Genomic DNA, 24,516 nt, shown 5'->3' on the forward strand with positions numbered 1-24,516 from the left:
GCTCCCTGCGGCCTTCACTCCCAAAGCCCTTGGTGAAGCTCCGATCAGCACACTGCACATCAGGATCCTCTCCACCTTCAGCATCTCACCAACAGAAGGTGCTCTGATTCCTCAGCTCTCTCAGGATAGCACAGCAGAGAACTGATGGCAGCTGTACAGCGTGCTGTGTGTCTGCAGTGGGGGCACAGTCAGAAGTTTCTGTGTCTGACAGCTACTGTCACTTGTTAGTGGGCACAGAGAGATGTTATCACTGCTGCTGTGCCCACATCCTCTTTTCAGAGCTTGGTGCGTTGGTTCATCCCTAACTGTGATGATGAATCCTGTGCAGGGATTTTTGCTGGTTACAGCTGCAATTGTTTCCTGGAAACACTGCAGTTCCGTCACTTGGGGGGAACACCCTACGTGAGCATATGGGGTTGAGCTGATGCAACATACCAGCACATGGCAGACCACAGCCTTGCAGAAGTGAGTGGGGCTCTCAGGGGTTTGAGGTCCAGAAGGGATTGCCAGGAGTGCATGGGGGAGGCAGCACTTCCCAAAGAGACCAGAGCACTGAGAACAGCAAGGTCTCAGCTCATAGGGAAGGCATCAGGCTGCCGCTGTGGATGGTGCTGAAGCTGGTAAACATTCCAGTTTAGGGAGGGCATAAAAGAAGACCCCGGTAATTACAGGCCCATCGCTCTCACTTCTTTTCCTGGTAAGATTATGGAGAAAATGTTGCTGGAAGTTACTGAAAAACACCTGGAGGACAATGTGGTCACTGGTCCCAGCCAACGCATGTTCATGAGGGGAAGGTCGTGTTGAACAACTGAATTTCCCTTTATGACAAGGTTGCCCAAGTAGTTGATCTGGGGAAACCAGCTGATGTTATCTTTTCAGATTTCAGTAAAGCTTTCAATACTGTTTCTCACAGTACCATTCTGGACAAAATGTCCAGCATACAGCTACAGAAAGCCATAATGTGATGGGTGAGCAATTGGCTGATGAGTCGGGCCCAAAGGGTTCTCGTAAATGGGGTTACCTCAGGCTGGCACTAGCAGGGTTCCCTAAGGCTCCATTTTAGGGCTTGTTCTCTTTTAAATTTTCCGGAATGACTCAGATGAAGGACTTGATGGTGTTTTGAGCATGTTTGCTGATGATACTAAACTGGGAGGAGCTGTCGACTCTGTTGAGGGTAGAGAGGCCTTGCAGAAAGATCTAGAGAAATGAGAGAGCTGGGCTATTGCCAACAGCATGAAGCTCAACAAGAGCAAGTGCCCATGAGGTGGGGCAGCTGCTGATAGACTTACAGACTGGGGGATGAGAGGCTGGAGAGCAGCCATGCTGAAAGGCATTTGGGGTTCTTGGTGGACAGCAAGTTGAACGTGAGCCAACAGTGTGCCCTGGCAGCCAGAAAGGCCAACTGTACTCTGGGGTGCATCAAGCATGGCACTGCTGGGCAAGGGGAGGGACTGTCCTGCTCTACACTGTGCTGGTGCAGCTTTGCCTTGAGTACTGTGTGCAGATTTGCGCACCACAGTACAAAAAGGACATAAAACTATCCAAGAGTGTCCAAAGTATCCCTTCCCTTCCCTTCCCTTCCCTTCCCTTCCCTTCCCTTCCCTTCCCTTCCCTTCCCTTCCCTTCCCTTCCCTTCCCTTCCCTTCCCTTCCCTTCCCTTCCCTTCCCTTCCCTTCCCTTCCCTTCCCTTCCCTTCCCTTCCCAGCCCAACCAGCTTGTTTCCAAGGATTGCCCTTCTTGCCCTTTCTGAACACTGGTGCAACATTTTGCTTTCTCCAGTTGTCAGTGATTTCTATGAGCTTTCAGTGATTAGACAGCAGTGCTGCATTGACATCAGCCACGTATCCATGCTCCACTGGCTGTATCTCATTTGATCCCACAGAGCTGTAGATTTTTTCTCAAGAACTTCCTGTCTATAGGTACAAAAGCCTGGGAGAACCTATAGGTGTAGACCAAGGCAAGAAAGGCACTGAGTCAGCCTTATCCACATTAGCCCTATTTAGCAGAGAGACCACATTTTCCTTCCTTATTCTCTGATATGGCTGAGTCAAGTGAAATAGGCCTTACAGAGCACAGAAGACAGTCATTGTATATAAGGAAAGGAATTAGTCATCCTGGAGTCATTGGGACCTTTACCAGTCCTAAAAAGGAAATTCAGAAGTATCTGAATGAAAAGACCCTCAAACGTACCTATTTAGCAACTCTGATGTTAAATCCCTGTGTTTTTATATGCCTGGTGAATCAAGCTATTACCAGCTCTAGAGAGCAGCTCAGTTTCATGCCCACCTGAGAACATCTGCAGCCCTTTTGTCTAACCTGGCTGATCTCCAGCTCTGGGAGAAAGAATGGGTGACTCAGCTGGGAACAGCTCCATCCTTCCTGAACCTGGGTCAGCCAGAACCTCCCTGTGTGCTCACCTCATGGGAACGTTGCTCCGAGAATGCAGCAGGGCAAAGAGAGCAGAGGATGAACTAAAGGGGGAAATTCTGCTGACATGCAAACCATTCATAAGTGCTGGAAATATGGGAGAAAGAAAACAGAAAATGGCTCATTGGGTTGAACACATCACACAGATCTCATGTTTTGTCCACTTGTTGCATCTCTCATGGGATCTCCAGACTTCAGGCTCCTGCTGCAGCTTTCTTACGGCGCTTTTATGGCAGGGGGGTCCCCTGAACGGTTCCCTTCTGGCCTCTTTGGTGTCCCTCCGGTTCTCCATTCAGAGGTGCACATCAGTTTCCCAAGCAACGGTCACCAAAGAAAACAGCAATCCCTTCTCAGTTTGGTGGCATTTCTTGCGAATGCTCCGTGATTTCCATTGCACAGCTTCTGCTGCAGTGGCTGCGTACCCAGGCAGTGCTCTGCAATGCTCTGCAACGCTCTGCAATGCTCTGCAACGCTCTGTAATGCTCTGCAGTGCTCTGCAATGCCACCAGTCTCCCAGAGGCTGCTCCGGAGGCCCAACTCGACAAAGACACTGCGTGCGTTTTGCTGATGGCATCAACAGATGTGCGACCCCTCGTCAGTTCCTGTGCTTTTATTGGATATTGTAGACATTTAGAAAGCAATCCGATGAGATCAGTGGTGTTCTCTGAGCTTCTTAAATCACACCCCTCTCTATGGGATCAAGTGCCTCATCTACAAAGGAGAGGTTGGGTCTGGAGATGGTGTCTGGATGCAGGACTTGAATGGACCCCGAGTTTGAGGACAGCCCTAAAGTGGAGGAGCTGACTCCCTCAGGGGCAGAGAGGCCTTGCGGAGCCCTGGATGCACGGCAGGGCTGGGCAACCCCCGGCAGCATGGAATCCAGCCAGAGCAAGGGCCGAATCCTGCCGCTGGGCGTGCAGCCCTGGCCACGGCTACAGGCGGGGAATGAGAGACCGGAGAGCAGCCTGCAGAACGGGACTCGGGGGTTCTCGTCGACACCGAGTTTGGGCTGAGGCAGCAGCGTGCGCTGGAGTTCCAACGCCCCACCGCGGCCCTACAAACCCGCCGGCACCGCCCGCCCGTAGCTCCGTGCTGGCACCGATCGGCACCGCTATCAGCAGACGCAGCGCCGCACAGCGGCCGTATCATTCCACCACCACGCGGCCGCCCGGCCGCCTCTATGGTCCCGCCGAGGAATAGAGCGCCCTCTGAGGCCGGGCCGGAAGTTCCGCTGTCCCAGCACGTCGCGCGCGCGCTCCTTCTTTCCGGTGCGGCGCCAGCGGTGCAGCTGCAGGTTGGTGCTGGGGTGGTGCGGCCGCGATCCGCGCCCATCTGCGGCCGGTGAGGGCCGGGGCCGCGATCCGCGCCCGTGGGGGTCGGGCCGGGGCCCGCAGCGAGGCGGGGATCGGGGCCCGCAGCGGGGGCGGGCCGGGCCGCGGCGCAGCGCTGACCGCTCTCTCCCGCAGACATGGCGATCCGCTACCCTATGGCCGTCGGCCTCAACAAGGGCTACAAGGTGACGAAGAACGTGTCCAAGCCCAGGCACTGCCGCCGCCGCGGGGTGAGTTTGGGCTCGGCGCTTCGCCGAGGGTTGGGGCAGGAGCGGGCCCGGCACGGTGGCCGCGGCTGCCGATATGCGGGATTGGCCTTTGGCGGCGGGGTTCGGCGCTGAGGGCTCCGGGCTGTTGGCCGCGCCGCGTCGTGGGGCTGCAGAGCGCTGAGCGGCACCGAACTGCGATGGTTGGGAGCAGTGGGAAACGTGCTGGAAGGTGCAGCGATGGGATGGCTGAGGGGCAGGGAGGGGGGCTGGTAGCTGTGGAGGGGCTGCGTGGGTTACGACAAGGATGAAATCCGTGGAGGTAGGTGTGGAGTGAGATCTGCCTTTAGAATGAGCAGTGGAGCGCCCTGCAGTGGAAGAATAAGGTGGATACGTGTAAGCTGCAGCTTAAGTGCAGGCAGCAAGGTAGAAAACAGGCTGGGTGACTTCGAAAGGCCTTCCTGGCATGGCGCTTTTGGTAATGACAATGGGTGCTTTCCACGTTAATGACCACTAATGGGGTTTGGTGAGGCTCAGTATGTGTGTGTGCTGATGTGAGAGAGATTCTGTTTGCAGCTTCTGTCACCTGTTCACAAAATGCTGTGTTGAGATGTGTTGGAGATGCGCAGCTGTGCACCCCCTCCATTTCTTATGGACCTGTTTTTTTGCTACAAATGGTGGTGACTGCAAACATCCAACATCAGAGATGCTGTTCAGAGAGAGCAGAGCAGAGCATCTCTCTGGAGCACCTCTCCTGTGAAGAAAGGTTGAGGGAACTGGGCTTGTTTAGCTTGGAAAAGAGAAGGCTCTGGGCCTTTTCTTCATTGTGGCCTTCCAGTATTTGAAGGGAGGGGAAATGACTGTTTATGAGGGTGGATAGTGATAGGACAAGGGGGAGTGGTTTTAAACTGAGACAGGGGAGGTTTAGGTTGGATATGAGGAGGAAGTTCTTCACCCAGAGGGTGGTGACGCACTGAACAGGTTGCCCAAGGAGGCTGTGGATGCCCCATCCCTGGAGGCATTCAAGGCCAGGCTGGATGTGGCTCTGGGCAGCCTGGGCTGCTGGTTGGTGACCCTGCACATAGCAGGGGGTTGGAACTGGGTGAGCATTGTGGTCCTTTGCAACCCGGGCCATTCTATGATGATTCTGTGGTCTCACCAAGAGCCCAGTGCTGCCCGGCACATACCTGCAGCCTTCCTGCCCTGAGGTGTGCTCATAGCAGAGCTGCTCTGGAGGCTTTAGCCCAGAGTTTGCTGCAGCCCTTTGGTTCAGAATGACAAGTTCTGCCCTCCCACTTCACTGCATACTTCCATTTTTAATTCCTTCATTGCAGATTGGTACACACACAGTAATACATCAGCACTCTGACTGTGTATTTTCCAAAGCTGCATGTATGCCTTTGGATTTGTGTATCACAGGGGTTGGAAGGGACCTTGAGGGATCATTAAGTCCAATCTCCTGCAGAGCAGTTCCCTACAACAGGTCAGCATCCAGTCAGGTCTTCCTATCTCCATATCCCAGTAGTTCAGAGCCTTGCAGAGCACGTGGAAGGGCTGTGGTGGTCCTGGCTCTATGCAAGGGGTGGCTTTGGCACTCTGGCTGTTTTTCTGCTTATGTTGATTGTGAACGTTGTTTTTCTTTCCCCTTCCAACAGCGCCTGACCAAACACACCAAGTTTGTGCGAGATATGATCAGGGAGGTCTGCGGCTTCGCACCCTACGAAAGACGTGCTATGGAACTGCTGAAGGTTTCCAAAGATAAACGTGCTCTGAAGTTCATAAAGAAACGGGTGTGTGTCAGTCTGATGCTTTAACGAGGCTGTCAGAAACTCTTTGCTGAGCTTCCAGTTTTCTGTCCTTTCCTAGGGAAGCTTCGCTCTGTGTTTTTTTCCAGTTGCTAGGGCAGTTAGTGTCAGACTGAGGGAGGGTGGAAGAGAGGGAGATGGATTTAGGTATTGGATTTGGACAGAGGGACTTTGATGAGGTCCTGAGCTACAGGAATCCAGACACACATTGCTCTTCTTGCATTACTTGTGAGCTGGTGCTGGGAAGAGGAGAGCAATGCTGGTGGTGGCTGGGTGCCATTAACCAGGTGACATGAAAGAGTGCTCATTGGAGGCAGCCCTGATGGCTGGGAGCATTCTCTGCCTTGCCCCCCAGAAATATAGAGTAGAAGCACCACTGAAGTGTCATGTGAAGCAGTTCTTGGCCAGCTAGCTGAGATTGCTTGGGTTCAGATGTGTGTTTGCTGGGACAGTACTGTCTCATTTGCTTCTCAAGTAAATACCTGAAGCCAACCAGCTGCTTTCCCCTGCTTTGCTGGGCTGCTGCTGACTGTGCTGCTCTGCTCTTCTCTCCTCAGGTTGGCACTCACATTCGGGCCAAGCGAAAGCGGGAAGAACTCAGTAACGTCCTGGCAGCCATGAGGAAAGCTGCTGCAAAGAAGGATTGAGTTGTACAGCCTGGAGCTCAATAAAGCCCTTTCTCACAAAAGCAGTGTAATGATTCAGTGCTGTTCCTGTTTCAGTCCGTAGGGCTGGGGTGGCTTCTGGGGATGCTGAGAGGTGGTGCTGACAATCCCTGAAATACGGTAATCTGGAATTTGCATTGCTGTTTCATTTCCTTTTTCTGCCCATTCTTACAGAGTGGAATTTCTGCTCCTTTTAATATTCCTTCCTTGTGCCTGTAGGTAGTAGTGGGGCTTCTCTATTAATAGCTCTGCCTCAGAACAGGTGCTGGAGGAGAAGGAAAAAGTTCCAGAGGGCAGAACAAGCAAGTTCATCAGTACTACTGAAAGGGAGAGGGAGTGGCTGCCACAGGTGGTGGGCAGCTTCTGCCTGCCTCTTCTGCCCCTCCCGTGGCAAAGGTGAACAAATCTGTTTCATCTTCATGCTTGCACCCAAATCGTCTGGGAGGCAGAGTGCTGCCCCCCCCTCCCTGCTTTGGGGATGCAGACAGAACTTGGCAAAGTACAGAACCTACTTTCTAGCAAAGCACAGCACTCCTGCATCAGGAATTAAGGCAATAAACACCAAAACAAACCCAAACCAGGAGGCATGGGTTAGAGCTGTGCTTTGCCACTCCTGGGAGCTGCAAGATCCTATAAAAAAGCCTGCGTGCATCTGTGCCCCGGAGCCTTTGTGGGTGCCTGCAGACATCCCAGGACAGCAACAGGCTGACCAGAGGGTTCATCTGTGTTCTGGGACATCCTTTCCCCCTCACTTCAGCTTGGAGCTGCTCCTGGTCACACCCCACTGAGACATTCTTGAGGAGGAATGCTCCTCCAGCTCCAAACTGAACTGTCTCAAAACCCAGACAGTCTCTGCCCACTCAGCAGCATGTTTTCAAATCAGGAGAAGTGCAGTCACTAAAAGCTGCTTGAATTTCAGCAGGAGAATTCTTTATTTCCCACTAGAGCCCACCTAGCTGAACGATGGGACAGCGCAGTTCTTCCAGCAGAAGGAATACACTTAAAAGCTCCATGGAATTTCTCTCCCTCTATTTAATAAGTTCTATTTAAACTCAGTTTCTCTAGAGCTCGCCCTAAGGTGAAGTACTTGAATTCTCAAGCCCAAGCCTGCGTTTACTGACACACCACAACAGTCACACTAACACATGTCATTCCTTTTTTCACTCAGTGAACACAATTCAGCTGCTGCAGTGGTGAAGAGTCAATAGTGGGGTGCAGAACTAGCAGCTGGTACTGAGCAGGCCGCTATTTTGGCCCAGTTTGCTCCCTTTAAGCTTGGAGTTGTGATTTATACTGGAAGATCCGTGTCCCTCCACCACAGAACGTGCTAGTGCTGCTTCTGTGTCCCACAAGAATTCCAGCATTCCCCACCAAGGCAGGGAGATGTTCCTGGGAACTCCTCATCCACCAGCACAGTGTTCCACTTGTGTTCATGCTCCTTGAAGCAGATATTTGGTGTACAGTGAAATAACCATACAATCTCCTTGGAGTGTAAGGGGCTGAACTAGCTCTGCTGCTGGTGGCTGATAACATGCACGTTCCTCTGGTAAAATCTCACAATTTTATTGGAAATACTCAAGTTGGATCATAATTCAATATTAAAGAGGGAGAAACACATTATTCGACCAAAGCCTTCGCTCACTTCAGCAGCTGCGCAGCAGCAATAGCTCCGTGTCCCACGTCAGGATCAGCCCCCGGCAGGGCAGAGGCAGAGCACTGAGGGACAAACCGCCTTCCGGTCCCCAGGGGTTGGGCATCATCCTGCAGCCGAATCCTGTTCTGAAAACGCTATGTCGAATACCTCCTTGTAGTGCTCAACAAAATGCACTTCCAGTCCTTCTGTGATGAATCCAGCAAGGTCGTAATAATCCTTTTTATTCTCTGATGGCAAAATGATGCAGGTAACACCTGCCCTCTTTGCCTATGGGGAGAAAGAAAGTTACGTCATCCGTGTATTTAGCCCTACAAGTCCATCAGTCCACTAGGAACAGAGATTCTTTCCCATTTTGGAAAGTAAGAGCAAGCGCACTTGTTTAGGAGCACCATCTGGCTTTACTCTCTTCTACAGAGAGCAGTTAAGGGCACTGCAGCCATCAGCCCCCCCCACCCCCACGGCACACTGCAGCAGCTGCATGGACTGTGAGGTTGGTTAGCAGAACGGTGACAGCACACCTGGGGACTGCTGTGCCAATTCACAGTGTTTTACAGAGAAAGCTCACAGCGATGAAATGCAGGGTACTCCAAGTTCTAAAGACCCTCCATCCATAACAGAAAAATGCTGGGATACCTGTGTGAAATTTTAAGCCAGGCAAATTCAAGCCAAAACCAGGAATTGGAGCCTTAACGTTAAGGATGATTTTATGATACTGGTTGCTCTCCTTGAAAAGGCACTTTATCCCAGCACACAATCATAGAATGGCCTGGGTTGAAAAGGACCACAGTGCTCATCCAGTTCCACCCCCCTGCTATGTGCAGGTTTGCCAACCAGCAGCCCAGGCTGCCCAGAGCCACATCCAGCCTGGCCTTGAATGCCTGCAGGGATGGGGCATCCACAGCGTCCTTGGGCAACCTGTTCAGTGCGTCACCACACCAAGATACAGTATAGATTATACATAACAGTCTGCCACAGAGAGGGTAGATGATCCCTTAATTCTACCAGTCTGTCAACTGGGGACATCCTGGCACACAGCCTTGGCTCTCACCTCCTTCCTCACACCTGGAGACACCAGCAAGATTCCCACACCCACCCAGCAGGCTTCTCTGGGTGAGAGCTTCCTCTGGGTGCTCTGTGGCTGAGAGCACATTACTGCCTCTCTCTGCCACTATAGGAGCGACCTCCTTGGCTGTTCCAGTCAGCCAAGACAAACGTGTGTCTCTGCCCCACAGATGATGCACAGAATGAGTTCTTACCGCAATAGTCTTCTCCTTGATTCCACCCACAGGAAGAATTTTCCCAGTTAAGGACACCTCTCCAGTCATGGCCACGTTCTGCCTCACTGGGCAATTCATGGCCAGAGACAGCAATGCCGTTACTATGGTACACCCTGCACTTGGTCCATCCTTCGGTGTTGCTCCCTGTCAAAAAAATAAAAATAAAACATATCTTTAACCCATCTGCAGATCAGCAAAGCCAGACAATACCTTTGTCCACTGCTGTTTCAACACGGCAGCGATTTCAAGGGGTCTTGTACTTAACTGCACAAAGGTTGTGGGGAAAGCGCTATTTGAATTGGCACATCCAGTGACACCACATCACTCCTCATCTTATTCACACTAATAAACTGACTAAGTCTACAGTTCGGTTTCTGGCCTGATGCCACTGTGATATTCACTCATCAAGCTCAGGATTTCGAATAATCAATTTAAGCAAGAAATGAGCATGAATACCTTCACATTTCTTGTTGGCCTAAGCCAACCATGGGAACAAGAAGCAGAGGTCGGTATTTCAAGGACAGATGGCATAAAGAATCACAAAGTAGTGGAGAGCAATACTGAAAACCATTCAAGGCAGAAAGTACCACTCAGTTTAGAAAGCCAACAAAACTCAGGCCTCAGCTAGAGACAGTCTGCATGGATCTGAGGTCAAACAGATCTCTGAGATGAAAGGAACAACTCTTTGAGAGGAACAGAGGCAGAGAAAACATCCACTGCTTTCTGATCCTCCAAGAAACGAATTCTCAAGTAACAACCAGGTTCCTATTGCATTGGAAGAAGCAACAAGAAAACATGGACTACATTAAAGCATGACTGCCAAGCAGCCACGCACGTCTCTGAATATCTCATCAAATTACCTCTGGCACATGCAAGTGGATATGGGATGACATGAGAAAGTCATTGTTGGGCTCCTTCTGCATCAGAAAGGCTCTTGCAAACGTGTAAGCTATTTTGGCACTCTCCTTCATGACGTCCCCCAGCTGCCCTGTCACCTCCAGGGACCCATCCTTGCCCTCCGTGTCTTTGGGTCGCTTCAGGGATGTTTCAACAAACAGAGTGGAACCTCCTGAGAAAGAAAAGAAAAACGACATCCTGAGAAAAGCTAAAGAAAATCAAAGCAGATGGCTTTGGTGAAGCAGAAACTATGAGAGGAATTTGAAGTGAGGGCTTTCTAATGAGACACTGTTGGGGAAAGAGCAATTGAAGGCTTCTCTCCAAATCCCTTCAGAAAACTTAACTAGAAATCTCAACAGGACTGCACTGATGGGCTCCATTCACTGCTCCTTCAGACCTCACAACCCACCCATTGACACAACCCATATTTAGTGGAAGCAAGCTTTTAGTTACTTTAGGCACTTCTTGGCTATAATTTAAGATGTGCTCACACCACACCACACTTGCCAGCTCTGCTTCCCAGAGCCAGACATCTATTTACCTTCTCCACTGTACAACTATTTCCTTTCTAACCACTTCCAGGACTTCAATTCCATTCGAAGTCAATTAGAGTACACAGGGGCCACACCTGGACATCTAATCCTTTAGTGTGTGCAGTATTTCCCCACAGTGGTGCACATAAGCCCCCAAATAAACAGAGTAATCCAGTGAAGTGTAACTACCACCTTCACCCACTCCAAGAGAGTGCTAGAACACTGCATCTGCCCTTGGCACTGAAAGCAAAGTCCGTGGTGATACACCACTGGAAGAGATACTGCACAGCTGAGGCACACTGCAAGTCAGAACAGCACCTCCTTCTTTTAAGGAAGCAAAGTTCTGTCCTTGCCCTTAGCAAGGCTTATGCTTTTAATCACTACCATTTGTAACGGATGTGGCTCACATGGAGTACAGCACACAAAGAGAAGTCAAAATCAGCACGGGCTAATTAAAAAAGGCTCTTTTCTTCAGGAAAGTGGAAGTCAGAATCTAAAAAGCCATAGAAGTTACTATTGCTAATGCCAATAGAAGAGCTTCACTGGACTTGGTTAGAGAAATTCAGTTTGACAACTACACTGAGTTTTTGACAGTGACATCAAGATGGAGACACACATTTGAGTTTTACAGCCAGTACTCATCTTTCAGGACCTGCACCCTCATTCCAATGTAGAAGATTAACAATTTCTCCTGGAAACACACATTAACCCAGAAGTCACTGTGTAACTGCACAGTGTGTGCCTGCACAACCCTTACCCATAGCTGTCCAAGCCAGACCCATCACCACTCCTGGAGGAGTGGTTTCGTACATTCGATCCACAGTGAAGATGGGCTTTCCTACGAAGTCCTGCAGGTTTTCAGGTGTCACCTGGACCGTCTCTGCTTCTCCACTCACAATTTTATAGGCTGATTTTCTCAGTACCTGCACGAGACAGGAATTTGTTTCTGCAGAAAGAGGTGGAAATGCTGAAGCAAAGAGGTCACGGTTCCGCAGTTCTCCCTCACCTTCTCTACTTGTTTCTGTAGATTCCTCACCCCACTCTCTCTGCAGTACTGCTTGATGAGAACAGTCAATACATCTGATGTGATTTTGGCTTTGTTTTCATCCAGACCGCACAGAACTCGTGCCTGAGGGACCAAGTACCTCTGAAAGAGAACATCCACACATCCTTCTGTTAGTGTTTGTGGACAAAAGCCTCCTGACTCCACTCTGCCCACCTCTGTTCTGCCATCAGCTCAATGCCATTTCCTAGAGCTCACTGCCTCTCTATTACAGAATGCTGGAATTATTTCAAATTAGGGGGATCTCTGTCCAGCATACCACATGCCTCCTATTTGTTGATATGGTTGGATGTAAATATATAAGCTTGACATTGTCAAAACCATTTTATTGATGTAATTTACAGCACATCACTGAAGCAGTTCCTCTCACCTCTGCAATTGCAAGTTTCTCTTCTGCGACGTATCCCGACACATTGATGACTTCCATTCTGTCCCGCAGTGGCTCTGGAATGGTTTCTGTTACATTGGCAGTACAAATAAAAAGGACCTGGAAGCACAAGATCCTATGAGGCATTTTCATTAACCTGCTGCTTTTCTCCAAGCACTGCTCCCTCACTGCTGTGTTTCTCTGGCTGATGGGGTGGGGCAAAATCTGAAGGGTTGGGGCAAGATCATTTTCTCTGGGAAGTCTAGTTTTTATTACAGATAAAGCTTTGGATTCTAGAACTGTGTGTGTAAAGACAACTAAATACAAAAGCTAGACAGCAGCAGAAACCACAGCAACTCTGCCTGCCACTATGAAAGACAAATTCCTGACTTTTCTTGCTGTCGTGTGCACGTTTATGCACTGATACACACTCATACCTTCCAGCTCCACAGAAGAGAGGAAATACCTTCGATAAGTCCACGGGGACATCAAGGTAATGATCCAAGAAGTTGGAGTTCTGTTCTGGGTCCAGCAGCTCTAGCAGGGCTGAGGATGGATCCCCCTGATATCCTCTTCCTATCTTATCCACCTACAGGAGACAAGATTTAAACGCTGTCAGAAGTTTCTCATGGCAGCAGGTTCTCATGCAAGGATTGTTTAAGGGCTCCATCTCAAAATCTTCACGTGGTTAGGAACAAACAGCCACCACCATTCTACCAGTTTGCTGTGGGTTCCCCCAGTTCTCCACCACCTTCAGGCACAAGCATGCAATGCACTGACAAGGCATAGGGCTTGAACAGCAGGGCATACAACTGCTTCTTAATCCTCTATACCATTCCCAGGCCATCTGCTGTTGGTCTTTCCCAGGCATGGCACACAGTGAAGCCACAGAGACTTTTGGTCTGTTCTAAACCCCTGCTGTTATACCCTGTCCTTATTTGCTTTGCTGCAAAGCAGTAAGTTGGAAGACCCGGCTCTTACCTATTCTCAAAGCAGACCTAAAATTGACTGTAAGCATCTTATTTCTTATAGTATTGTTTCAGACTTGCTGAGAGACTGACACTTTCTAATATCATATGGACAATAGTGGTGGGGAACATGAGAGCTACTGAATTCTGACTGTGATCCTCGTGAACCTAATAGCTGCAGTGGAAAGAGAAAGGAATGACTGAAATGTAAAAGCTGAGGTCTGTCATAGGAAGAGAAAACAAATGTCTGAGGTATCACTGTAACCCAAATAACGTTACAGCCCAGCACAATTTAACCCCCCATCCCCACCAAATCTTTTGGGGGACTTTTGGGAACGTTACTGCTGCACCTTTCAGCTGTAGGGGCCAATAGTTGTTTAGCAAGTTTTTAACAGCCAAAAACTAGAAGAGCAGACACATCACCTCATCAATCAGTATCAGTGGATTCTCTGTTTTGGTCTTCTTCAGGCACTGGATGATTTTTCCTGGCATTGCTCCAACATACGTCCTCCTGTTTTACCAGAGACTGTATTTAGGGGGAAACTATGAAATATGGCATACATCACACAACAAAACATGCAGATGATGGAACAGGTATATCCTGCTGGGAAAGAAGTTTATCTTCAACATCTGTCTACCAAAAGCATTCTCCATTGCCACACGAAGCACTGAGACCCATCTACTCTGTTTCTTATAGAGAGCAGCCTTGAATTTTGGCAGAATACTCCTGAACTTGCAGTTTCCAGCTTTAGTTTTATCCTCTCTTAAGGCAGAGAGAAGCAAACAGGTGAGGCTGAGCACAGAGAGCGTTGAATAGCAACTTGTTGGTTTGGGTTCAAGAAACATTAGAATGCATTTTCTTGTTCCCAAGATTTCCTCACCAGCACCTCCCTCCTGATCCTTCAGACACCTGGCCTCAATTACGCCTGAACACACAGAAATCACCGTGTTCAAGCTGCTCCTATCCTCAGGTGCTGGCATCTATAGACAAACATGACTTTAGAATCTAAGTCTGATGCCTCTGAGAAGCTCACACAACTTTGCAAAGCTCTCCTGTAAGAAAACACAAGAACCAACTGCATTTTGAGGCAGGAACATGATTACAACGAACCCCTCCCCCGCCCTTTGCTTTAATTTTCACCTCTTCCTACATCCAAACCCTTTCAGCAGGAGCTGGCAGAACGGAGAATTAAATTACACACATTGTTCAAATTCAATTACGGTCCCATTTGGACAACATTAACACACATCAAAGCACACTGACCTGTGTCCCTTGATTTCTGCCACATCAGTCATCCCTCCGACACTGAAGCGGAAGTACTCTCTGTTTAGGGCTCTGGCAATGGAGCGGGCAATGCTGGTTTTGCCAACCCCAGGGGGGCCATAAAAGCACAAGATCTTCCCCTGGGTAGACCCACGCAGCTGGCTGACTGCTATGAATTCCTGCACAGCAAAGGAAGCACCAGAAATGAACAGGGAAACTGCAGCAACACCAAAACATACCTGTTATCAGGTCAAGTGCTTCCAAAACGAGCATCCTACACAAAATAGGTCCTCAAAAGAGCTGGGGAGGGCGAGGGAAGATGTTGAGGTTACTGGTAGGACTCTTCCACTGCATGGAATTTTATTAATAATCAAAGCCACAGACCTGCATGATGCAACTCAGTGCATTTCTGTCAGGCTAGTCAGAATGAACAGCACTGGAGCCGATGAGCAACGTGCCAGGCTGGAGCCGATGAGCAATGCCAGGCTGACACTCCAAAGAGCGTTTATCATTTAAAATAATGAATCAGATAGCGAGATTAAGTCACAGGTCTTGGGTACTGCTGGGGGAAAGATACCCCCAGAACTCCCCTGAGAGAAAAAACACTTCACTGCCTTTATCTTTCTCTCCAGATTGGAGCAAAACAACTTAATTAAAGCAACGTTCTAGGATGGCTAAGAACGTACTGTCTATTACACACACCAAGAATTCACTGTTAGCTAACACTCCTCCCTGCTTAACTGAGGGTCAGTGTGCTCTGGGAAGGCAGGAGCTTTGCCTGTCATGATGAACCACTTTAGGAACTTCTCAATGCACTGATTAAAATCCTGACAGTGCTCCCCTTGGATATTTATTCATTTCCTCAGCATTAAGTAACAAGAGTACACTGTCATGTGAAACCAGAACGTGACCTTCATTGCCAATAGCAATTAAACACATTAACTTATCACCAGAACATTCCTGAAGCTTTCTGTGATTTAATGGAAATTACTGGAGAGCTGTGAGCTGAAACGTAACCAAACCACCTGATGTTGGGCTGAGTTTGGAGCTGTGCCCTCTGCCTATTCCCACCTTACCAGAATTCGCTTTTTGACGTCATCCATCCCATAGTGATCCTCCTCCAGAACTGCTTGGGCTCTGGACAGCTCCAGGTTCTCCTCACTGCATTTACCCCATGGGATGGATGTCAGCCAGTCCAAGTAGTTCCGTGTAACACTGACAGAAACAAACAAAAGTGATTTAGCAACAAACTCACACCTTCCTCCACTGCCTTCCAAAACAACTTCAGCCCCAAAAAAAGGAGGATGAATCAAACTCATAAAGGGGAGATGATGAAAATATCCCCATTATCTGGGCAGGCACTGATAGCCTGTAACTGCAGTCTTCAGTCCCTTGCCCCTCTCCCAGAAAATGCAAACATTTGTCTCTGAACACCAAAATCTGTGAACAAGAACTTTGGCCTGGGTGGTGATTTTCTTCTGTTGAGCTCCCTCAGCAGGTTACTCTCTTTGGCTTGCATTATTCATGAGACAAAAGTTGTCAGCCTGCCACAATGACCCCACACCATCATTTAAAACCAGAACCACAGTCACAGTAAATGCTGCATGAAAATCCTATCTGTGGTGAAGCAAAAAGGGCTTGGAAAATCTGTTTGTTATCCACCAGGTGCACAGCAAGGCTGGAATTAGACTTGAAAAAGTAATACCAGCTTTGTGTTCAGCTTTGGTGTTTTCCTTCCAAATATTTCTGATGCAAACCTGCACTGATGGCCACACTGACTGCTCACTGCAATAGCAGACGCCACCTCGACAGACACGAATGTTCAAAGCAATTTCAGTTTCTAACATGCAGATTATGTGACAAAAGATAAAAGTTGCTCCTTTGCAGCTCCAGTCCTGCCCCAGCATTTCAGGGGCTGACTCGGAGCTGAGATTTGCTTCTCTTCTCCTGCATCTCATGAAAACAACCAAGAGAGAAGAGCTACAATTAAGGGTTGCAGGAATCACTGCACTTTGCATGAGGAGGAAGGAATGGCACAGTACTTCTATGCAGCTTTAGGCTTCAAGCGAGGAGCATAACTTATGAAACATCCAGAGAAAGCAATTAAGACAGAAAGAGAAAAGAAACTCTTTGGGTAAGGGTTTAACAGAACTGGGCTGATTGCTCTCATTCTCCTAACTAACCCTGACAGGACACAGCCTTGCACTCACTTGAATTCTGAGGAGTGATTATCCAGTAAGCTCAATTTGTTCAGCTCCTCATCAATCACATCCATCACATGCTTTGGCACTACCAGCTCCTTCAGTCTCTCGCGGAATTTTTCTTCTATGGCATCCTTGTCCTCTTTCTCCAGACCCAGCTCCTTCTTAATGATCTTCAGCTGCTCCTGGAGAAGGTATTTGCGATGTGTCTGCTTGATCTTCTCCTCAACCTAAACACAGCAACAAGCATTGTGACTGTTCTGCTCCTGGCACCATGCAACAAACACCAAATGCTCTCCAACACTTCCGACTTATGAGCTTTTCAGCAGCTGAAAATACAACAGAGATCTTCATGTGCAGCATGCTCTAATGTAACAAGCTACTCGCTGTACCACTTCCAAGTCTCACTGTGCTCCAGTTATTATCATAGCATCTACACCAAACTCAGAATTCCATCCTTCCAGTCCACATCACCCCAATTTGTCCAAAAGAAAACTAAAGACCATGACAAAAGCCTTGCTAAAGCCAGCTAGCTTACTGTTATCCCTTTGTGCTCTAGGCCTTCTCATAAGAGAAGGAAATCAAGTTGGATAAGCACAGTACGCTCTCCAAAAACCCCTTTTGCTTCCCTAAATCATCTCCCTCATTTGCCTGCAGGGCTTCCAGGAGGAAGCAGATTCAACAGCAGATTCTGTATTACTTTTCCAAACAAGCAAGAAAAATTGTCTCCAATTGGAAAAGAGTATCAAGGTATTAACCCTGCATTGATGTCATTCCTTCAGACTGTGTACCATGGTCTTGTTTTTAAATTCTCCACTGGCAGTGCTAAGTACTGTAGTATTAAGTCCACAGAGGTGGATGTGCTATAGGTGTGTGTAAGATACACATTACTTGAAAGACTTACCTCCCTTCCAAGACGTTGCTGCAGTTTGCTCAGCTCATATTCCTTCTTCAGAAGGGAAAGGGCTTTGTAAAGCCGTTTGGGAATCTGGAAATGACAGATGCAAAGTGAGTTGTCAAACACTGCACTCACATCAACTCCCCACCCCACAGCACCCACAGGTATAGCAAGACCAATTCAGCAACGTGCAACCACAGTGTGAGAGACAATTATCACAAAGACACAGAGCATCCAGACTCTCCCTGAAAGCAGATTACTAATTACTAACTGCATCCTTCAGCAGGAATCTATGAGCTGACATTAATCTACCACCAAACGTAGCATGGGAGCCTACTCTGTACTGAGGCTGCTAGAGAAATGATGACAAATGAAAGGCACACTTCTGCTAGTACAGCATTAGTTCAAAGGTTCATCTTACACTGGTTTCTTCCAAGATGTCTTGAAGTTCGTGTGACTCTGCCCCTGTCAGTGCTGCACCCATGTCACTCAGATAGATGGGGTTATCCACCACACGCTGTCCAGCTTGCATCATCTGAAGTACAGACTCTCTGGAAAAAACAGTGATAAAATCCAAAATGTTCAGTAAATTCTTACATTCAGAAAGGAGTAGCCTGGTTGAGTTATTAAAAGAAGAAATGAAGTGCAACTCAGCCTCATAGCAAAATAGCTTTCAAAAGTTTGACTAAAGCTGTGTTCAGTGACAAATACACACACCCCTTGATAGAAGAAATCATCACTGATAAATACAACCATGAATATGAAATGTTAACAATCTGTGACCCACCGTGCTGAGCCTCATGTCCATAACACATGCATAAGACTGCGACGCTTATTGCAGTGAGCTCCCCTCAGACCCACAGCACCTGCTCCAAGTCCTGCTGTCCTATCAGATATTAAAGTTTTGCATAAGGTTTTCAAAACTCTCCAACAGCAGGTGCTAATTCCCAAACCAAATTCTGGGCAGCAATTCAGTGAGTGTCTCCTCTTTGTTACAGCAAAAGGCCAAGGGGAACAGCATTATCAGGGTATTCCAGCCCCAGAGCACACATGGGAAACACAGACCTGTACAAAGGGTTCAAGGCAATGATGTCCCGGATTGTTTTGACAATTTCTGCAGTAAGAGCCTGTAAGCACAAGAAAGATTTAATGAGAAAGACTGGAAAAGGACGAGGTCTCAGTACAAACACAACATTCCCCAACTTCCTCACTCTGAGAGCTCAGAAATGCAGCCCCTGGCCACTCATCTCCAGTGCTGTGCTGAAATGCTGCTTGTGCTGCAGCAGTTACTCCTCCTAGGAGGCTGGGCAATGCAGGAGGGGCAGAATTTTGCATGCACAACATATATCTTGTGCTGGGACAGAAGATGCAGTCAGGCTGACTACTCAGATCACCCTGGGGTAAAGACTTGACGTAGGTTATCACACAGACCTCAGCACAGCTCAGCCTCTTCAGCTGGCAATTTCTGGAAGGGATTGGTTCTAAGGAACTGAGCCATTCTAAGGAGAACTCACTGCTTTCAGAAAATTCCCTGTGAGAAGAAGGAACTGTTTTCCAAAGCCTGAAATCTGAGCTTCATTTTAGAACTCTTCAGCAAGCAACGCAGATGCAACTCTACAGCACAGGTCAAGGCTGGTACGCTCAGTTCACTTACTTTAACCTCTTCTGTGATCTGAAAATCTTCATGAACCACATTTTCTACTTCTACCATGAGAACCTCCTGCGAAGAAGCAGCCACAGGATCCAGCACCACCTCGACAGCTTGCTCCTTTGCTCCAGGCTCCTCCTCAGCCTCTTTCTTAGGGCGCTTCTGTTTCCTTCTAACCTTCTGTTTGCCCTCAGGCTCCTCAGGCTCCACCTCCAGCTGCCGGTTTATACGGATTCTGAAAGCCAAAGGAAACCAGACACAATCAGTTCTCCTTTGCCTCTATGCGACTTCAGCTTTCAGCCTGGAAAGGCAGGAGTCTTTCATTTTGAGAAAGCTGAAATGCCAATGTTTGACAGCGATGACTAATTGATGATAGACATTTTGATAAGATTTACCTTTTGGTTCATTCTGTTAAAATAAGGTGTGATTTAGCAAAGCCAGAACACTCAGGTGGTAGATACCACTGGGTCTTATTTAGTAAATTTACGAGTAAGCAGCAATATACAAAAATTAAGCAGCCACAGAATCCACAGAATTAGCCTGCTCCTGTTTCTGCTCTGCAGGTTTGGTTTAACAAGGTTCCTTAACAACAGCAGGAGCTGGAAAAGTCACAGGAAGACAGTCTGAAGGAAGAGGGACACTTCCTTGCAAGAAAGAAGTAAGGAAAGAGGGATCTCCTTTTCAGATTGTAGGTCTTCCATTTCCTTCCTCAAGTTCTTATTCTAAGTCATTCAAGTAGGAAAGGAAAGAGCTCCAGCATTAAAACAAATCACATGAAATGTGTTCTCTTTAACTTCCACTGACAGGACAGAATTGGCTTTATTTCCAGTCCAAAATATCACGAAACCCCTGTGTATAATTGCTCTTTTTTCACCTCATGAAAGTGCATGAAAGTGCAACTGCTCACTCTAAACAACAGATTTATCTGTCACACAGTCCTGATAATCAGAGGTAACTACATTTTATTAGAGCCTGCTCTGCTAAACGACTCGAGCACGAGAAAAAGCCATTTGTCTGTAATGCTAAAGGCTTTTAATAATCTCCAGTGCAGTTCTGCATTTGGATGCAGCTGGCTGAAAGCTTTTCCCCTCTGCCACCTTGCTGCTGCCATAGCCTTCCATAGGTCTGCACGAGCACAGTGTGAACAGGAGCACAGAAAGGACCCACCTCCACCTGCTCAGATCAGCTGCCCAACTGCAAAGCCAGATTTCTAAGGATCAAAAGAATGAACAAACCTACAACTAAATTATTTGGTGAACAAAAACGTACAGACGAAGCTCAGGATCACAGACTGAAATATCACAGCATGTAAAAAGGACTGTTAATAAGGTATCACTGCTGGTGCAGCTGCTCAGACAGCTGGCTTCTCTATACAAACCAATGATCTGAAGGGGATTCCCACCCTTTCATTGTCCTTCTTGAAAAGCTGCTTCACTCCTTCATTCTGAACATCCCGTTCTGCTTTTTCACTCCTATGATTCTTAGCAACCAATCCTTTGCTTTAAACCACACCTGCTGCAGTATCTACTCTGCTTCTCAACACTATATGTATCATGAAGCCTTCCCATACCTAGACATTCAAAATTCTACCATCCATTCTATTTCCTACATTATGATACTGGAAGAGATCAAACCAAAAGTTTATTCTAAAGCAATTAACTACTAAGCCCTAAAAGGGAAGGGCCAGATGCATGGCATTACCACCTTCCAAACAAAATGCATTTTCCCGTTTGTATTTTTAAACTTCCTTGCATTTTGCCTCTTATACCAACAGCCTCATGTCAGACATCTTAAATACAGAGTATGACCCATAGCTCTCCAGACTGGGACCAAAATCTCACCCTCTTCCCTGGCAAGCTCAGCCAAACTCAGCTCTGAGAAGCACCACCTATTTTTTGCTGTCCAGGCAAAAATGGAACTGGTGCAACAAAGCAAGAGGAAGGAAAACAGCAAAGCTTCAAAGCAATGCACAGCCTGAAGTCCATTATCTGAGGCTGTTAGAGCTGCAATTCCACACCGACTTAGTTCAAAATCCTTAGCACAGATAGCTAAACCTACATCCCCACAATTAATCCTGTTTTACTCAATCCACTTCCAGGACAATCATAATTACATTTCTGAACCACTTTTATTTTCTTTCTTTTTTCCTGCTGTATTTTCCAAAGAAAATGATGAACCTCAGAACAATGAATGCTTTGCTTGCATCACCTAATGGCTTATGGGAGAATGATGTGTGCTAGCTCTTTATTTTGGGGGTGAAACTGCCTCACCTGTACCAGCACACACAATAAGCAGCATCAGAACACGTTGCAGTAACAAAAGCTTGTCACACAGGAGCTGCACATGAAACACGTGGTGACAGAGATAAAGGGAGGTGTGTTTCTCCAGTACTTCCAGTGCATTCACCCCCCCAGGTTAAGTACCTCCGGTGCCCCATGACTATCATACGCAGTTTGTCTCCCAGGTCCTGCATCTCATGGATCTGCACAAATGTTCCCATCTGGTAGATTTCGTTCAGATCCTCCACCACATCCGATTCATTGCTATCGAGGAAGGAAAAAAAAGTAAAGCAGATATACAGAAACTCGAGAAAGGGGGTAAAAAATGTTAACAAAGGAAAGAAAGCAATTGGTTGCAGAACTTTAAGCTGCTTTCAGGAGCAAGGATTTCACATTGCCCTCATGGTCAGGCAGCCCCTCTGCACATCACTGCATGCTCAGCCCCTCCCAAACAGCAGTAACCTTTCCAGCAACACACTGCTGGTGGTAATGAAAACTGCTGCGCTAAGAGGAGGTCTAAGCATAATTATTGGAATGCCATCACGGGTGAGGAATCTCAGAGCACAGCCTCTAGTGTAAAGGCACGGAAATATCTTATTGTTGTGAAGATAAACAACTTACTTATCGTCCTTCTTAAGGAAAACACCAGCGTAAGGCTGGGCGAGACGAACCTTCCTCCTCAGCAGCTCAACCAGCTTCTTATTTTTCACCTAGAACAAGAAGCACAAAGTCAGGTGGAGATTTTCCTCCAGCTCTGCACCCTCTGCACACCAAACCACACGTGGGGGAACCCTCTGATTGAATTACGAAGCCTAATCTTTGTTCTAGTCTTGCCTACGTCAGAGGACAGCAACGTAAAAATGGAAGAGCATTAGAAAACACCAACACTGAATATTTAAGGAGTCGTCGTGTTTTGAGTTTCTGATTAAAACAGCAGTGGTAATACACTGACATCGCTGCCGAGCAGTGCTGCACAGAGCTGGGGATGTTTTCAGTGTGGGGCTGGGGGGGACAGCACTGGGACAGCTGACCCACGCTGGCCAAGAGGATGTCCCACTGAACAACAGAACCAGGAGACATTCTGAAGGCATTTGTCTTCCCAAGAAACCGAGACACGACGCGAGCCCTGCTGTCCTGAAGCAATGGATCAATTCCCTGTTGTGCTTTACTTGTGCACACAGCTCTGGCTTTACACATTCAGCTCACGCCATGAGCTCTCACACTTTGACTTCCAGCCGCCTTCCCTGCCCCAGCACGGGGAGCGGGGAGCAGCTGAGTGGTGCTGAGATAGCAGAGCACTGATATCAGCCATTTCCATACAGAAGCGTTGCAGGACTGCACGCCTAACGACCCCAATACACAAACTTCTGCATTCCCCGTTCTCTAAGCTTCACCCCGAGGTGCTCAGCCTCTCCCTCTTTGCCTGTCAGGACCCAAAGAAGCAGCGCTGGCAGGCAGGGCTTGCTGGTGCTGCCTGTATGGTGGCCCTGGTAGGAAGCAGCGCAGGCTGCACAGTGATGTGGTGGACGTGCTGTCCCTGCAGACTCTCAAGGCCAGGCTGGCTCAGGCGCTGGGCAGCCGGATGGAGCTGTGGTGTCCCTGTGCAGTGCAGGGCAGTGGGGTGAGACGGGCCTTTAAAGGTCCCTTCCAACTCTAAGGATCCACGACGCACAGCCGGCGGCCGGCCTGGAGAAGCTCTGTCACAAAAGCTGGCAGAGAGAGCGCTTTCCTAAGAACGAATTCACGCTCTCAGACGGACAAACACCGACAGTGCAGCGCCCGGGAGCCGCGTCCACCTCCGTGGACGGACGGAGCCGCGAGCAGCGCGGTGCCACGGGCGGCCCCTCCGCCCCAAACCGCCCCGCTGCTCAAAGCGGGCGGCCGCGCCGGCCCAACACCGACCCCGCGGAAGGGGAGAGCGGCCGGCAGACGGCCGGGGCACATCGGGCCGCCCCCCGCAGCCCCCGCCCACCTCGATGATCTTGATGAAGCGCGGGAACACGGGGTTGCGCGTCACGGCGATGAGCGGCACGTTGGGGAAGTGCTCGGGCACCATCAGCGGCGTCAGCGCCGTCATCACCGGAGCGCTCCCGCCGGGGTCCGCCCCTCCGCCGCCCTCCTCGCCCCCTCCGCCGCCCTCCAGCCCGTCGCCCCCCGCCAAGCCGCCGGAGCTCCACCGCCGCCACCGCGGGGCGGTGCTGAAGGCGGCGCGGGGCGGCGGCGCGGGGCCCGGCGGGGCGCCGGGGCTGACGAAGGAGGCGGCCGCCGGGAGACGGCGTCGCGCGGGGCCCAGCAGAGCCGGCCGCCAGCGCCCACACAGCCGTAAGCAGCGCGCGGCCGCCATGCTGCCGGCGGGAGCGCTGCGGCACTTCCGGTTCGCGCCGCGCAGGCGCCGTGTGAGGCAGCGGCGCGGGGAGCGTGGGGCGGTGCACGTCGGCGGGAGCGCGAGGCGAGGCCGCGGGTTCGAGTCCCGGCGCTGCCCGGTGTTGAGGGGGAGCGGGCGGAGCGGGGGGGGGCGCATCCATCCAAACGCCGCGCCCGAGTAGTTGGCCTTCTTGGCCACCAGGGCACGCTGCTGGCTCACGGCCACCTGTTGGCCACCAGGGTCTTTCGAAGAGCTCCCTTCCGGCAGGGCAGCCCCCAGCACCCCAAAGTCATAGGACCATGGAATGGCCCGGGTTGCAAAGGACAGCAGTGCTCACCCAGTTCCAACCCCCTGCTATGTGCAGGGTCACCAACCAGCAGCCCAGGCTGCCCAGAGCCACATCCAGCCTGGCCTTGAATGCCTGCAGGGATGGGGCATCCACAGCCTCCTTGGGCAACCTGTTCAGTGCGTCACCACCCTCTGGGTGAAGAACTTCCTCCTCATATCCAACCTAACCCTCCCGTGTCCCATTTTAAGACCATCCCCCCTTGTCCCATGACTGTTCACCCTCATAAAGAGCCGTTCCCCCTCCTGTTTATACGCTCCCTTCAGGTATTGGAAGGCCACACTGAGCTCCCCGGAGCCTCCTGACACACGTGCTCACTCCT

The 24,516-nt window shown here is 49.4% G+C and overlaps 2 protein-coding genes across 3 annotated transcripts; one reads left to right on the forward strand and one right to left on the reverse strand.

Moving 5' to 3' along the window:
* Positions 1–3,673: 3,673 nt before the first annotated feature.
* RPL36 (ribosomal protein L36) lies at positions 3,674–6,457 on the forward strand. 2 transcript variants are annotated; one of them, XM_015299662.4, is made up of 4 exons: positions 3,674–3,768; positions 3,894–3,988; positions 5,620–5,754; positions 6,327–6,457. In XM_015299662.4, exons 2-4 carry the CDS (start codon positions 3,896–3,898, stop codon positions 6,414–6,416), a joined length of 318 nt encoding a protein of 105 aa, XP_015155148.1. In that variant the 5' UTR covers positions 3,674–3,768; positions 3,894–3,895; the 3' UTR covers positions 6,417–6,457. The 2 variants fall into 2 exon arrangements, with proteins under 2 accessions (XP_015155148.1, NP_989471.1); NM_204140.2 differs by having other exon boundaries at positions 3,685–3,721.
* Positions 6,458–7,976: 1,519 nt separating this feature from the next.
* On the reverse strand, positions 7,977–23,856 carry LONP1 (lon peptidase 1, mitochondrial). The gene is made up of 18 exons (XM_001232111.7): positions 23,456–23,856; positions 22,105–22,193; positions 21,628–21,747; positions 19,211–19,439; positions 18,622–18,683; positions 17,978–18,107; positions 17,563–17,646; positions 16,668–16,888; positions 15,534–15,672; positions 14,458–14,636; positions 13,617–13,704; positions 12,692–12,814; positions 12,229–12,345; positions 11,802–11,942; positions 11,553–11,718; positions 10,226–10,434; positions 9,345–9,509; positions 7,977–8,355 (listed from the first exon to the last, which is right to left on the reverse strand). Exons 1-18 carry the CDS (start codon positions 23,825–23,827, stop codon positions 8,191–8,193), a joined length of 2,799 nt encoding a protein of 932 aa, XP_001232112.3. The 5' UTR covers positions 23,828–23,856; the 3' UTR covers positions 7,977–8,190.
* Positions 23,857–24,516: the final 660 nt, after the last annotated feature.

This window comes from Gallus gallus, chromosome 28 (assembly GCF_016699485.2).
Source record: "Gallus gallus isolate bGalGal1 chromosome 28, bGalGal1.mat.broiler.GRCg7b, whole genome shotgun sequence".
NCBI lineage: Eukaryota > Metazoa > Chordata > Aves > Galliformes > Phasianidae > Gallus > Gallus gallus.